The following is a 16,194-nucleotide window of genomic DNA, read 5'->3' on the forward strand; positions in this document are numbered from 1 at the left end:
GTGACATCCAAGGCAGAAGGAGGAAACCAAAGAGAAAAGGGTATGGTGTGTCAATTCATTGGTAACACACCATCTACCACACTGCTAATGGTGTGTGCCTGTACAATGCTTACTCTGTCCCAAAAATAACTTCAGAGCACCTTATCAAGATGATCAATAGTGACCAGATCAAGAGGAAATCCATTCCTGCGCTAAAATGCAGCCGCCTCTGGGCTGACATGTGGTGACTTTAAGGCATCAGCTGCAGACCAGAAGCGTGTTGTGACCAGCTGGATGTATGGAGCGAAGTGCTAGAGAAGAAACTGTGTGTAATGTACATATCTTAGGACCATGAGTCTGTAAGTCTTTTAAGTCCTAGTTTCCATGTACTTACTCCCAGCAGATCTTGGATGCCCTTGAGAGGATGAAGGTGCAGAGTGTGGTGGGTTGACCCTGACTGGCCATCAGGTGCCCCCCAGGCCACTCCCATCACTCCCCTTGCTCAGCAGGACAGCTACTGACCGTGGAAGGCAGCACAAATCCCGTTGTTTTAGCCTTGTGAAAGGAGTCTGTACTTCCTTGATGTCATTTCTCAAACTTCACCTTTACCTGTTTCGCTCACTGGGTGTGCTTGGGAGGCAGAGGAGCCCTTTGTGCAGCACCTCATCGCTGACCTCTCCAACTCCCTGCTGTGGTTTTTTTCCCCTCGTTTTCTTTCCAGGCCTTCTCTTTCTGTTGCGCCACTGTGTTAGGATTGATTTTAGTTTACTTACTGGGTTGTTCCTCCTCTTGTGCCCTCGAGACAGTCGTGCTATACAAATAAACAGCACATAACAAAAAAAGTTTGACTTCCAGGAGACCTTTCCAATCCTGTAGCTCTTTGGTCAGAGGTGCAGGTGTGCTGCTTGTGGGAGGACAAGCTGCTTATGCTGCCCTCTGTTTCTGTTGTGCCTTTTAAGTGAATCCCCCAAAGTGCTTTCCCATGAGTTAATCTCTGCCTTGCTTTTTGTGAGGCAAGTAAACATAAAAACCAGTTTATGGAGGGAGTAGCTGAGAGCGTTGGGAACTGGGAGGGCGTTGAAGGAGTGAGGTGGGGAGGTGGCTGTTTCAAGACACTGAATATATTGTTCGGTCTTGAGCGATTTGCCGAAGGACAAAGTGTGTGCCAATAGCAGAGTCAGAAATAGCATCCAGGAGAACTGCTTTAGACGCCCTTTTTTTTTTTTTCCTTGGACTTACTATTCCCTCTGTGCACACGTGTAAACAAAGCTCTCGTTCTACTGAACACCTGCCTGGGGTTACAACAGAGACCTTCACAGCAAAATACTCTTTTATTTGAAATAGAAATTCAGTGGTGAATTTTATTTTTTTAATATCCTGTAACATCACATATACAGAGATGCCAGTGTTTATTCTTAGGGTCAGCACAGACGTGGATTTCTAGGGGTGAATATCCTAAGGTGTCCCTGACCTACCTTTGTTCAGAATTTGAGGGCTAGTGATAGCAGTATGAGTCAGGATAGCTGAACAATACAGCTCTGATGTACGTTGCTGATTTCCTTACTGGGGTGAAGTTTGAAAGTTTCCCTTGGTCTCTGGGAAGGTAAAGTTTTCATTATAAATCTGTTTTCCATCTGTAAAACAAGAAGCCAGATAATTGGCATCTGGTGGGATAATTTGCTGTGAAAATGAACACAGTAATTTAGGGCAGGCATAGCTGCTCCCTAAAATCTGTGAAATATTTGAGCTGAATCTCTCCAGTGTGAGCAAAGGTTTTTTAGGAGGTGCTGATACAGAGCACATTTTCTGTGGTTAATTTGATGTACATGAAATAAACTGCAGATATATTGATAAATTATGTAGTAAAACTGTAGCAATGTGTTCAGTGTTCATTTTTTCCAGATCACTTGAGTTCTAATTTTTTTTATCGCTTTCATTCCAGATTACCATCATGAGATATATAAGATCTCTGACTACAGCAATGATGTTAATGGGGAGACCAAAGAAACACAACCAGTTTTTTTAGGTATGTGCTTGTGTTGATTAATTTCTGAGCAACATAGCGTGGCCATTTGCAATTAGGGAGGGAAAAAACCTCTGTGCAAGCACAGGAAGCGCCTGCCATTGTTTAATATGACGTTCTTTTCAAGACCCTTTTATTCTACGAATTGCCAATATATCCTTTATTAACACTGCTAAAAGTTGTAATTTCAGACATAAATGTTTATTAGTGTCTACACACAGTGCTAATTATCACTCACTCGGAGAGCCAGATGCTGACTCTGCAGTTTTGCAGCTCTGTGCTCACCCCATTTACATTGCATATTCCCTGGCATGCTTCACTGGCAATAGTTTGTGTAATTGGGGTATTACATCTTTGACATCTGGATAACAGAAATTCAATTTCCAGGAAGCTGCTATTTGTTTGGTTTTGCTTCTGCCTTGGGTGGGATAGAGGATTAATGTGCTGTCTTAATGTATTGTCCTTTCACCTCTGGAGCTTGCCTGCTAATCCTGCCATGGCAAAATTAAATTAAATCAACAGTTACAAATGTGTAAAGAAAATAGAGAAGTAATATAGAGACTACAGCATGATACATACTACAGCATGATAGGACTGCTAGGACTGGTTATCAGTGAACCTTTACCTTTCCTATGTGCTTTTTGTCCCGTGTAACTCCTCACCTGCGGAGTGCTTCTTCCTTTCCTGCTTCCCTCCTGTCACATCCAGGACCTCTCCTGAGTAAAGCACCTGTTGGCAAAAGTTTGGCAGGCCAAATTCATAGAAGTAAGGGTCAGATTTTTGAACTACCATGACTCTAGCTGTGTAAAGTAAGCTCTTGGACACCTTGTTTGGTCTTAGGAGAAAGCAGGTGCTTTTGCAGCAAGAAATCTGGAGATGTCTGCCTCTCCTTAACAGCACCAGGAGCCTAAATATTGTTGTGGGGTGATTTTAGATTTCTGTAGTCTGTGCATGTTGCCCCCTGCAGCCGGCAAGAAGCACTGGAAAGTGGGAGTCAGCACCTGAAGTCAATCTGAGTGCAAAATGCCCTTGTCTCCTAAATGCATAGTGTCACATCCTCTTCTAGAGGTCAGCAGCAAATTGGAGATAACAGGAGGATGTTTTGGGCAGTGTGGAATCTTCTGATGATTGGAACATTTACATGGGGGTTGGAGCTGTGTTAAATTCCCTTCTTAGCTTCTCACCATTAGGATATTGAGCAAATATTTCTTCCCTACACCCATTTCCAGGGAGAAGCAATAGTGTTTGCTGTGCTTTGTGTTTGGATTTCGTGTTTTGTAAGCACTTTTGGTGAAGTCTGATAAACCTGATGGAGTGAGCTCCACCAGAGGTTTACTTCAAATAACTTTTTCTTCCAACCCTAAGTCATGATAAAGATTTGGCAAGAATTAGGCATCAATCTGCTTAAGCCAGGGTACTCTAAGAATGTACAGGAGTCAATTCTTTGACATCTGTGCTGTGAGTCAGACCAACTGATTTTGAGTTTGGTTTGGTTGTATTGTCCTTAGATTTGTTTTGGGTCTGTTATTTTTTATTATGCTCAGCTTTTCATTGTGACCGATGGTGCTCTGGCATTTAAGTGCCTCAAGTTCACCTATTTCAAGAGTCAGTCAGAATTTAACCTTTAAGAATGTGAGTTCTATCAAGGATCTTCCTTATCAGGTACTGAAGCACAGAGTTGCAGTCCTGGGAGCCAGCCCTCAGTTGCTATGGAAAGGAAAAGATGGTATTTCCCGAGTGTCCAACCTTTAGATTTCCTCAAAATATGCTGGGTCTGACACTGTTGAATGACATGTGACCGTGCAAGATTTGCAGACTGGTGTTAGGGACTGAATTTAGCAGAAAGCACTTGAAATCTGGACTCCCACTTTTTGACAGGGATCTGGTATACATGGCATTTGGCATTCCAGATTTCCTTTTAGAAAATTCTCATTGCAGGGGGTAATATTTCTTTGTTGTTCTTCAGGGGTGATGGGATCACAACCCTTTCCCCAGCTCTGTGTCCTGTCCACTAATAAGGTGCTTCAGGGTATTGTCACTGCTTCACTTGATCTCACTTTTTCATGCCAAAAGTTACCCAAGGAGGATGTTTCTTTGCAGCTTGTTGGTTTAGAGTCAAGTTTGTTCTCTAATTTAAGTGATCCATGGGATCAGCTGTTGAAACCTCAATGTGATGCAGCCTTTAGCATGGAATGGATGCTAAGATCCAGCACTGAAGCTATTACCTTTAAAGAGGTGAAATGTTAGTGGCACTATATAAATGAGTGAAGATTTATCAGGAGTCAGGAATGGGATGTGCAAAATGTTTTGGCTGCACAGCTGAGCACAAAGAACTCAAACTGAAGACGTGCTGTTGAGAAGAGGGAAGCTGCTAGGGTAAATAAGTAAATCAGAAGAATCCAGCCTGTTTAACATACAGATAAATTAAGGATCAAATGTCAGGAAAGACCTGTTAAACCTAGATAGTCTTTTTTGCATCAGCACAGGTGGGCAAAATACGGCTTTGTGTGGGGTGAAAATTGGAGGAAGCTTCAGTGCAGTTAAAGGAACATGGTAGTGGACATGAGTTCTGATGGTTGTGATGGTGTAAATTCCAATTGTTTTTTGAATGGAGCTTGTGAAGTTGTCTCATGTGGTGGAGTGTTGAAGTGGGAGATGTGGTGGCTTGTCCTGTCCTCTGATCCTTTGTTCTGATAAGATGATGAACAAGAAGTCACATCCTTCTAGATGAAGGACATGCTTAAACACAGTCTTTAAAAAATTTTGGGGGAATGTAGAATATCCCCACTGCATTTTGCAGATGAGCCCTGGAATGTCTTTTGTTTTGAAGGGAAGGGCTTAGTTATCTGATACCAGGAGAGGCTGCTCAGTCTGAGAAGGAAGAGGCATCCTCGAGTGAAGTGCTTAAACCTCAAACATGGACAAGATTTAAGACAGACCTGACTTGAGATTTTACTAGTTATCAGCATAAACTTCCTGTCATAGGGCTGCAGGCCCAGACTTGGAATTACAAACCCATGGGGGGACTGTGTTATGGACAGTACTGGTTGAGCTTAGCTTGTCCATTGAAAAAGAAAAAAATTTTTGCATACACCGTAGTGCTTTTTTTTCAGTCTTAATATTTTATTACCATCACAAAAAGGTAGAAATATAGTATACCTCCTTTTTACAATGCTTTCAACTTGAAATTCAGGCTCTGTGTTTGAAAGGTTAATGTAGAAAACTAATTATATTATCCTGGTAATCAAATGTGTGATGAGACATTTGTCTGTGTAATTAACAGTGAAGAACTTTTATAGTTTCATAAAATCGAATGCTACGCACAGTGTGCTTGGAGCATTTGTTTTGAAGAGATGTCCAAAACAGAGATGTTTATGACTGATATAAAGTGGAACTGAAATGTACTGTAATGCAGGTGTCTGTGCATTTTACAGCATTTCGCATTGTTGAAGTGGAAGGCAGCAGATTAATAACTTCACTGTGTCATGGTAAAAATAAATAATGTGTTCTTGGAGCAGGGGAGCGATGCATAAGTTACTCACTAATTTCAAGAATTTATTCTGTCCCAGAAATTATATCCTTTGCAATTTATTCACAGAGAAAAAGTTGACTTAACAAGTAACTTCACACACCTGTGTTACTGTTAATAGGATTATATCCCAAGTCTGGTTGTAGCAGTAGTGGCTTCTGTAATTAAGACTGCATAAAGTTTATTTTATTGTGTCTGTGGTCTCTAATGATCTAACTTTGTAAAGCATTCCTCCTTGGGGATGAAGCATGATCTTGACCTGGGATATTTCCAAGAACTGGGGGAAGTTGTTGCATATCTATTATTACTTTTTTAATTATATGACCCCATTAATATATACTTTTGTTGAACAGTTGCTCACTTGTCCTTTCCCGAGTGATTTAGCTGTTGCAGTGTGGCATCAAAGTGTGTTACTTGGGCTTCTGTAGCTGCTCCTGTTAGGTGTTTCTGAAACTTTTTCACCAGGCTCTTCCAAAGAGTTGTTTTGTGGTGGTAGTGATGGCTGTGCCATCTAGTCTGACCCAGCTTCCAGAGAAATAACCCCCCCCAAATCCTGAATGATCTCAGGATCTGATCCTGGGCTTGATTCTGCAGATTGCTTTGCTTACATTAGTGTTTGTGGTGCTTATTAATTTTGTGTGTCTCGTGGTGGGCAGGGTTATCAACCCATGTACTTCTGTGCTGGCTTTGGGAGTAGGGGGTCTAATTTGAGGGTGATCCAGCTTTCCTGTAAATACAATGTCAGTGCTTTGTGTGGTGACATGAAGAAAGGCAAGTGCTTTTAAATGATGCTTTAGAGCACTACTAAGATACCTCAGCTGAGACAGCTTAAATGTCCCTATGTGTTAGCTTGGGGTAGTCAAAGTTCCCAGCTCATAACTTGTGTTGCCTGTGTGACCCTCTGACATGGTGCATGACCACTGCCCTCCCCCATGACTTGGGGTTTAGATTTTGCATTTACCGGGAGTGTTGTTGCCCATGTTCTTTCTTCAGTGTAGGTTCTTATATGCCAGCACAGACCAGGTATCCCTTTTTTGGGAATTTGTGCTTACCCCATGAGTTCAGCTACGCAGATGCCCGATTCCAGTTATGCACAGGGCAGTTACAGCAAGTTTCCACGTGATTTAGGGAACCTTTGATCCGATAAGGAACCACGCACATGGCTCCTCTATTTCCCCCGTGCTGACCTTCACAACTTTCTGTTTCAGGATCATTTCTGGTATGGGATGACAGCGACAAAAATATCTTGATTTTTGAAAATTATTATTTGATGTGGGTACAGTTTTTGCTGAGAAGGGATGCTGGGCTCCCTTCTGGGATAACTGTCTCTGAAGGAAGCACGTGAATACCCTGTAGCATTCCAAGAGGTGTTTGGTGAGTTCAGCCTGGCTGAGCAGCAGGGTCGTGTGCCCTGTGCTGCGGGTGCCTCCTTGGGCCGCTCTGAATCAGCCCTTACACAGAGTCTTCAAACACAGCAGCTGAGTTTTGCTGGCCCCCTTCCAGGGAGGGCAGGATTCAAGTGGCATCTAATAAATTGCAGTTTAATATGTTTGATTATATAACCCGTTGCAACTATTTTGTTGTTGTTGTTGTTGAGCTTTCAAGCCATATGCATCGACTTCCACTTTTTCTCACTTCTGAAGCCTCACTTCCCTACAAACCAGGCTGTTGTCAGCTCACATGTGCTTGTCTGGCTGCCTGTTGCTGCTATTCCTACCCTCCAGATAACTCCTGAATTCATCCACTAATTTCAGCCTAGTTGGACACAAAGATGGAAATCTGAGATACAAAACCTGATGGAGGAAAAAGCCCTATTTGTACAGTCAAGAAAGGAAAAAGTTCCATAGGAGTTTCAGCTGCCCAAACAACATAAAATTAAACATTAATTAATAGAAAAAAGTCAGCTACCCATGAATATTTCCCAAAACGTGAGAGAAACATAAATGTTAGAAACAAAGAAATTAATTGCAAAATGTTGGACCAAGAGAACATTATGGCCATTTGTTTATGTGAGTCAAAGGAAGAAAATATCAAACACAGATGATTGTCCAACCTTAACTCTATTTACCCAGTTATACACTTTAAACCACTCATTATTACAGGTGTGGTTACCACTTCTCTGATAGTGGGATAAAAGTAATATTTGAACATGTGGGTATGATTATATATAATTTTTTAATTCTTTGCAGTGCTGTGATAATATTTGACAAACTGTTTGGGAGAAGTGTAAGAACTTGTTGGTAGACAATGTGCCATATCTAGATTTGGTTTAATAAGCATAACAGTGAAAAGATGGACAGTCATATAGAGGCAAAGAGTGTAATGAATTATTATTAATATTTTGTTAACTGCAGTTGTTTACAGGTTTATTTCTTCAGACAGCTGCACACTTAGCAAGTGGATTCTACTACATCCTGGGACAGTTCTGGTTTACATTTGTGCCTTTGTAATTTTAAACATTTTTGCAACTTTCAAAGCAGGAAGTTTTTATGTTCTGTATACTTTCAGCAAGGAAATAGATTGAAATGAATTTTGTGAAAATTACTTTTCAAGGGTGTAGCTTTTATTGAAGAGCTTTGTTTTGCTTTTTTTGTTGTTGTTTTATAAGATTACAGGTCAGGTCATGTGGAAAAAAGTAGGTTGTGTATAAGGGTCCATCATAGAAAAACCTATAACAGTAGCTATTAAAAATTGTTATGTTTTTGTTGTGACAGTTACTACCTGTATATACAGCCCTGAATAGGGCTGTACCTTGTCGTGGTTCTATTTTGAGTAGCATTTTGTAAATATTTTAGTGTTTTGCAAGTAACTTCATTGGTTTCAGACAAAACCCAAGGGTTTACGTAGGGAATCCAAGTGGCAAATCCTGTAGCCACCCCTTTGGAGGCATTCCCATCTCCTTGGGAATAGTGAGGACTCCTGTTATATGTGCAGGGAGAGGCTGAAATAGGCACCACTCTTCTCAGGCCTTAACATCTATCTTGGAAGGATTTTCACGGATAGGTAATGCAGATTTCTATGTAATAAACTATTTTTTTTCATATTGATTATCCTATTCAGCATTTAAAAAGGAGGGCTGGCTCTTCTGTAGGACGTAGTAGCTTGAGTTGTTCTGTTTTCCCTGTGCCCCATCTTCCTTTTTTTTTTTTTCTTTTTAGCTTTTTAAATTACATGTTTATTATCTGTGAAAATTATCAGCAGTGGAATAGCTGATAACAAAATGCTCTCATGGGGCTCTAGAGCTAATAGCCAAATGAGAGAACCAGGGAGCAAGAAGTTAAATCTGTTTAGTTAAATCTATGTTACTCCTGTCTACAGGTTCAGATGGTGTAACATCAGCTGCTCTCCACTCCTGTCGGGCAGGATGCTGCTCTTCCTGGCCTATTACAAGCTAAAGCTGTAAAAAGTCATGACTGGGAGAGGAGGGATGTAAATTTGCACTGAAGACTTAAGTGAGGCTTGTAGTCCTGTAGGACTCGATGATCCTGATGGGTCCCTTCCAACCCAGCATATTCTGTGATGGTTTATTGCCCTTCCTTGTAAAATAGAAGGCATATTTAAAAACCAAATCAAAACAACAAAAGAAACCAAAACCACCACTACCAACAAAACAAACAGAAAAATTCCTAAAAAAAACCCCCAAAATGCAAACCCTAACAAACAAGTTTACAAAAGGGGACTCTCCTTCTTTAAGTAAGGATTTACATAAAGTTCAGGGTTTGTTGTAACATAAATTTAGGGGGTTTTATTTGGAGTTAAGTATGCTCATGTCACTGTATAGGAAGACTTCTATATGAAGGAACAAGGGAACAGAATCAAGGCTGAATAAGCTCAATTAACATTAATATTTTATGTAATTGGGTAACGGAAATTTAATCTTTCTAACAACATGTCACCCGACCAGACGTGTAGCACAGTCACTGCACCCGCCAGGAGGGGGTGGGTGGGAAGCTGTTCTGATACTCACTTACATTTTGCCATTGAATACAAATCCAAATTGCCAGCATAAAATTCTGAGAGCCTGGTGTAATGTTAAATGGTACAACAGTAAGGGTTTGCTCCAGGCTCCGGTGTGGTGGGAGTGTTTGGATCTGGGCTATGAGCAGGTACAGCCACGTACAGGAGAAAAGGCAGTCTGCAGTGTACGGGTCTGAGTGCCTCAGCAATTGGAGTCCAGCGGTACTCTGCAGCCTCTCAAGGCTGGGAACTGCAAACAGCCAACCCCTGGCTGGGCTGAAGCCAAAAAGTGTCATTTTAAAGGAATTGGTGCTGTGATTTGTTAATTAAATCACACCCGCACACATAAACCTGCGGGCAAACCAACAAAATAAATAAATACAGCGCAGAACTCCCTTGCAGAGGGCTTTTCTCGCCGCTTTAGCTGGAGTGGAAGCGGTGCTGGAGTGTCGCTGTACGGAGTTAGCAAATATTTTTCTAAGTTTGGACTGGAAGCTGTCTTGCAATCCACCCACTCTCCTCGCTGGATCGGGGTGGGCTGGAGCCAGCTGGCACCAGCCCAGGGAACCGGTGCACCAGGTCAAGCAGGAGATGCTGGGATCCAGCAGAGGCTGGAGTGGATCGTAGAGCTCCTGTCCCCTTCTACTTATTCGCCTCCTAGAGCAAAAAATCCCTCTTTCAGGTGCTGCACGTCCCTAGCTATGCCGGGTTTGCAGTGTGTCCCAGCCACACTGAGCTGGGGAGGGGTTTGCTGCTCTTTTATCTGTCTGGTGTAGCTGCTCATAGGCATGCATCTAAGTTTAAGGAACTTATTAGAGCTGTTAAGCTGATAAAATTGTTCACCTGCCTCACACTTTCAAATAGCTTGTTAAACCAGAGACAACACACCTTGCATCTTGGATTTTGGAGAGCTGAGGTTTTCTTCTTCTGAAATTTTCTTTGCGCTGTAGCTTTGCCACAAATAGGTTTATTTTGGGAAGCACGAATGTCAATTGACTGGAGGATACCAGACATTACTGTATTAAGAATAGTACAGAGGAAGGTTGATTCCTCAGTTTCTACATCTTTGTTTTCCCATTTGCTTAGGGTGTTTCATTTTTCTACAACCAGTAAAAAAACCAGCAGCTTCTTAATTCAGAAGGGGCAATGAACACTTCCTTATTACTCCTGAAATGTAGTGTATGCTTTAACGAGCGAAATAGCTGCTATCTGCCCAAAACACATCTATTCATTGTGCAATCAGCAGTTTCATACGTAAAATTAATACTTAAATGGTGCCAGGAGTATTAAAGTGTATAACTGTTATTATTTAAATGCCCTGAATTTATTTGGAACAGTCACATTTTTCTTGTGTATATTTTCATTTTGTCTTTATAATCTACATTTTCAAGACATCTAGCAGGTCAGCTATATACAGTTATACACATTAGCTACTGTTTAATTTATTCCTGTATAATCCAGTATTGTTAAGTTCTGTGGACTAAGGAACTGATTCTGTTCATTAAAATCAATAGATGCAGTGTTGGTGTGTGTCTACGTGTGATGTGGTGCTTTTTGTGTTTGGTTTTTTTTTTTTTAGGGTCTACCCTTCAGCATACAGCAAACTGATACATAAAGGGTCTGATCCTTTAGGCATTACTCGGGGAAAATATCCACTGATGTCAATGCCTGAATAGGATCAGTCTCTTAAAAGGACTGTTTATTTGAAACTGCTGTAGCTATTATTATTTCCTTCTGGCAAAAAATAATCTCACTCATCAAAGCTTTAGAAACAGCATCAAGAAAGCCAAGTTCAGCAGGTCTTTCAGCCATGAGAGCTGTCAGCCATGGCTGTGTGAAAGTGCAGCCTGGAACATCCCAGCGACCACTCAACCATCCCTTTTCTTTCTTGTCTTTATTTATTTAATTCTGTGCTCCAACTCTTTTTGGTATCTAAAATCACTAATCTCTACCCATTACTGTTTTTGCTAATTTACAGTGATAACTGTGGCTCTGTTTTCATTAGGAGATGAAAGCCGGGAAATTAAAAAACAAATTACAGGGATGAGAAGATTACTGAATGACAGCACTGGAAGAATCTATCAACGGGTTGGCAAAGAAGGAGAAAAACTGAAGGAGGAGCCCCAAGATTTAGACTTAGCCTGGGCCCAGCGCCTGAATCCCCCTGCAGAGTCCCAGGCGAGCCTTCATCCCTCCCAGAGCGGTGCCTGGAATGAATTATCACCCCAAGCCAGCCATTTTTCAGGGCAGTACGGAACTCGATCCAAAACGTTCCAAAATCAGACTCGAACTGTGGCATCCAATGGTATGATCTGTGTAAGATACTGAGAATGGTACTTTTTTTTTCCCCCTCTCCTTGTTCTGTGCTAAATATCTGCCTTTGTTGTGATGATATATTGTACCACTGCACTGAAAACAGTTATAGTTCAGAGTCTACAAAATGAGCACATAGTTATCACTTCAGAAAGGTGTGAAAGTGGGCACAGTGCATTCTGCTACCATCTGTCTTAGCTTTTAAAATGGTTTCCTGGTGATAGGACAGAATTACTCAATGCTTAATTTCTCTACAGTACTTACTAAAACAGCTTTTGCCATTGTTATTAAGTTCATGGCTAATTAAATGTCAACCTCTACCACTCCTCTTTGCCATGAGTAGTGTAGCGCTGTTGTGACACCACTCGTGGAGCAGGATTTTACTGCCTTTCACGAGGGGATGGCATCAGCCTTTTAACAGACCACTGAACTGCAGGGACAAAATTCTGTCACAGCCATAGGCTTTTATTCCTATGAGACCGTCGGAGAAAAGAAGTGATGAAGTCTACCTATGAACAGTGTGTACTAGAGCGTGGCTCTTCTAGTACTGGCAGAGAATTCTGCCCTGAGGTAGATGGCAGTGTGCCTTTAAGATACCTTTCTCTTGTTGTGTTAAGTCCCAGAGAATGAAAGTCTTGCTGCCACGTTAAAAAAACTGTGCTGTCAAAGTCCCACCATAACAACCTTCTAAATATGGAAGGACACAAAATTCATCACATATCTGCCTCCTTGCCCTGAGAGGCCCTGGGCACCAGCAGGGACAGTTCTCTGCATGCACAGAAGTGCCCAAGCCTGCACAGATTAGGTGCCTGGTTCCCAAATCCAGAAAGTAGGTGGAGCAGCACCTCTATCCCCTCCGGGGCCTGATTCAGCGTGTGAGCTAAAACACGTTGACAGGATTTGGCCCCATATGCAAGAAAATGTCAGTGCTTTGATTTTTTTTAATGTGAGGAGGAAGGGTTCAGCTGATTTATGATACCTTACAGGTTAGAGTGGCCTGTGGGACAGTGAAAGAGTTGGGATGAGCAACCTCCTGGGCTGGACAGGAGGAATGCCCAGGCTCCCAGCTCTTGGGGAAGTGCCCCAGGAGGCACCTCCCTCTGCAGCTGTCCTGCTGCAGAAAGGAATGCAATCTTTTGGGTTATTACATAAAGATGGGTGTGGGCCCTCTCCACTGGCCACCTTTGAAAAGACAATCTGCTTAGCAATTTGGTAAGAGGTGTCTGCCTACAGTGAGATGTGATCAGGCTGGGCAGTTTTGCTGCTTTGGCTCCAAAGCCCGGACTCTAGGAAAGGAAAACTTTTGATGAATTTCTGGGCTATGAGCAAGCTCTAAAACTGCTTTTCACCCAGCACACAGCTCTTCTGGGCATTCTGACATGCCTGATTCCCCCTGTCCCGTGCATTGAAAGCATTGAAAGCCTGAGCATCTAACTCAGCATTTTAGATGTTATTCAGCGGATGGACAAAGGCCCTAAAAGCTGAGTGTAGAGATGCTGAACAATACCTCAAGGGAGATACTCCTCCTTGGTACTTACCATGGTGTTTAACTTACCAGAGCAAAACTGTCCAGGCCTGACATAAGGTTGTTACCTGGGGCTGTCAGGCTGAGGTCATCACTGGGAAGATGTTCAGGTATCTGTAGCAGGTGATCTGAGTCCAGAAACTTTCTGTCCATTGTGGATAGATACTATATAGGAAGTAAAGGTACATCCTATAGGCCCTCTGAATTACTCAAATTTGGATGCAGTAGACACATCAAGTCCATCTCACTGGTACAATTACCTACTCATAGGATGGTTCAAGGAGAGGCTGGAATGGATGTTTAACAGAAAGCATTAGTGAGAAAGGTACTGACAAAAATAGAGCAAAGGAGGAATGGGGGGAGCCTAGACATTGCTACAGCAGAGGAATGAGTACGAACATACCTGAAAAGCAAAATGATTTACTCCAAGCCAGACTTAAGATGGCAGTTCCACAAGTCAGGATGTTGGGTAGACACCTGTGACCCACTACATTTAGGGGAAGCCCCTTGGGGCTACAGTGAGCAACATGTCTGCCCTGTTTGAGACAACAAGCTCACAGAGTCTTTCTAAGACATTTGAGTTTCTTATGTTCTGTGGGAAATCCAGCAGTGATACAGCAGCTGAATTGCTTTTGGGCTATATCAAGATCATTTTCAATGGGTAGTACTTGCATGCTCTTCAGATATAAACTGGTAGCAATGTTACAACAGGTGAATTCCTTCTCAATAGATCCAGCTTCAAGAACTGCTGTTCTGGGCTCCTTACTGCTCACACAGGGAAAGCAGCTGATGTATTTGTGTCATCTCCTCCTCTCAGTCATACAAGCAGGTATCAAATTTGCCTGCTGGCTAGCTTCCAAAAGAGAGGGAGATGGCTCTTTAAAGGCTCTTTCATAAAAATAAAAAGTCTGATCTCCTTTTAAAATTAAAAATTGATTTATAACAAGTAGAAAAGGGTTGCTTTTGTCCTCTAAAAATGATAAAGATAGTGCTTGGAACAATGACTGAGAGCACTCTACGAGATGTTTCTTACAATACAATAACTGATCAGAGGAGGGAGGATAGAAAGAAAATAAAAAACCTTCATGAATATGTATGGAGTCAGTAGAACCCTGCTTTGATTTGAGATATTGGTGGTCTCTTTTCCCATTCCCAGTACCTATGGTAGATTTACATGGGTAATTTCTATCAGTGCTAATGGGGATTGTAATGTAAATCCCCTGTGCCTCAGTGGGAAAATAGACCCTTTGGTTTTCCATCAGGAGCCTGTGTGCTTTCGTTAGGAACACGTTACAGTGCCACAGGAAAGATGTACAGGTATTTACTGGTACCATTTGTCCAAGTTTTCACATGCAGTTTACCAAGTTTTTATTAAGAAGGAAACAAAAGCCACCAGCCCTGGTTCCCCCCTATGGTCTTTTAGATACTGTTTCCGGAAACCCACTAGAATATTGGATTTTGATCAAGAGAGAGGGCTGGATTTATCTTGAGAAGCTGATTAGTCTTTAAACAACTGAGAAAGCACTGAAGGAAGGATGTTCTATTAATAAAACTCTCCTAATTTCCTGGGACTCCCATTTCTGGGGTACCTGCTTGTCTTACTGAAAGGTACAGAGTTATGCTGTTAAATTATAAGTAGTCTTGAAATTCATCTACCTGAAAGTCTACCTGTAACAGGTAGGTAAAGGGTATTAGTGGAGTCAAGGTGAGGGATTCTGAGTAATCTGCTGCAAAGCTAAAGATAACATTATTTTTTTCCCTCTCTCCCTATAACAATAGGCTAAACACTTTATGGACCATTGAAAAGGTAAAATCCTATCCATGCCCCAAGGAACTTCCAATGAATAGACAGTGTACAAAGGAAGGGTGAGATCAAACTAGGCAGAGTCCTGCTGAGTCAGAAACCTTTTTGTTTCAATTGGAGACTCACAGCCTGTTTTCTAGATAACTTCTTAGTTCTAAAAAGTTGTTTTATTTGCAGCTGAAACTTCGGAGAGGTGAAGCCAGTTGTACTATTGCATTTGTTTGTATTTGCTCGATTTGCAGAGATTTTTGAACTAGTCCATTTATCTCAGTGCAGTTTTAACATGTATTTGTCCATGGATGATATCTTAAAATACCAAAATTTATAGTGTGGACAGTCTGAATATCTGAGGAAAAGAGGAGAGTGACACCCAGAAAATGTCAGCAATCTTTAAGGGATACATCAGTTCAGCTTTACAAGTAGCTCACTTTTGGTGCACGACCATCAGTTTGCTCAAGTCTGATGGGTATTGCTTCAGATCTGAAGGACTGAATGGAAGGAGGTAGAGAACAAGTGCTTGGGAAGGGAAATGTGAGGATGGAGGGACAGACTGGAAGAATTAGGAAAGAATGGTAGTGATTTAGGGATGGTCAGATTTTCAGCCATTTCAAGTGAGGATTGAAGTCAGGGGATCTCTGTGGGTCTGACATCAGGGAGCTCTGATGAAAGAGCACAACCCAAACCTAAAATGATATTTGGCTGGTTTGGCTTCAGAGGAAAGCAAAAGTAATAACTAAAAATGGGAGGATTTATGAGTGGAGATTAAATGAGTTGCTTATGTTCACTTTATCTGGGTAATGATTAAAGGGCACCTGATAAGTGTCAGGCTATGGAAGAAAAAGGAAAATACTCTCTCCAAAGTCCACATGTGACACTAAGTGAGGTGATTCTTGTTAGGTCCATTTGTACCTGTCCTTGTAAAATGATCATCCCTCCTCTTGCATGTTTTGATGAGCAGTAAAATACCCATCAATTTAAATGACTGTAAGCATATTTTGAATGGAAGGGAGTTGCATCCCATCTGGCCTCAGTTTCAGCCAGATACTGCTAGGTGTTTTGTTGAA

The 16,194-nt window shown here is 41.7% G+C and overlaps 1 protein-coding gene across 6 annotated transcripts in view; it reads left to right on the forward strand.

Moving 5' to 3' along the window:
* The window catches only part of BEND7 (BEN domain containing 7), a 46,840-nt gene that overhangs the window by 2,217 nt on the left and 28,429 nt on the right, over window positions 1–16,194 (forward strand). For 5 of the 6 annotated variants that reach the window (XM_027639700.1, XM_027639701.1, XM_027639703.1 and 2 more), the window contains exons 2-3: window positions 1,922–2,005; window positions 11,494–11,793. In XM_027639700.1, the coding sequence (XP_027495501.1) occupies window positions 1,922–2,005; window positions 11,494–11,793 (384 nt within the window). The remainder of the gene's footprint in view (window positions 1–1,921; window positions 2,006–11,493; window positions 11,794–16,194) is intronic. The other variant, XM_027639704.1, reaches the window with a different exon arrangement.

This window comes from Corapipo altera, unplaced genomic scaffold, assembly GCF_003945725.1.
Source record: "Corapipo altera isolate COAL_440 unplaced genomic scaffold, ASM394572v1 1b, whole genome shotgun sequence".
Taxonomy (NCBI): domain Eukaryota; kingdom Metazoa; phylum Chordata; class Aves; order Passeriformes; family Pipridae; genus Corapipo; species Corapipo altera.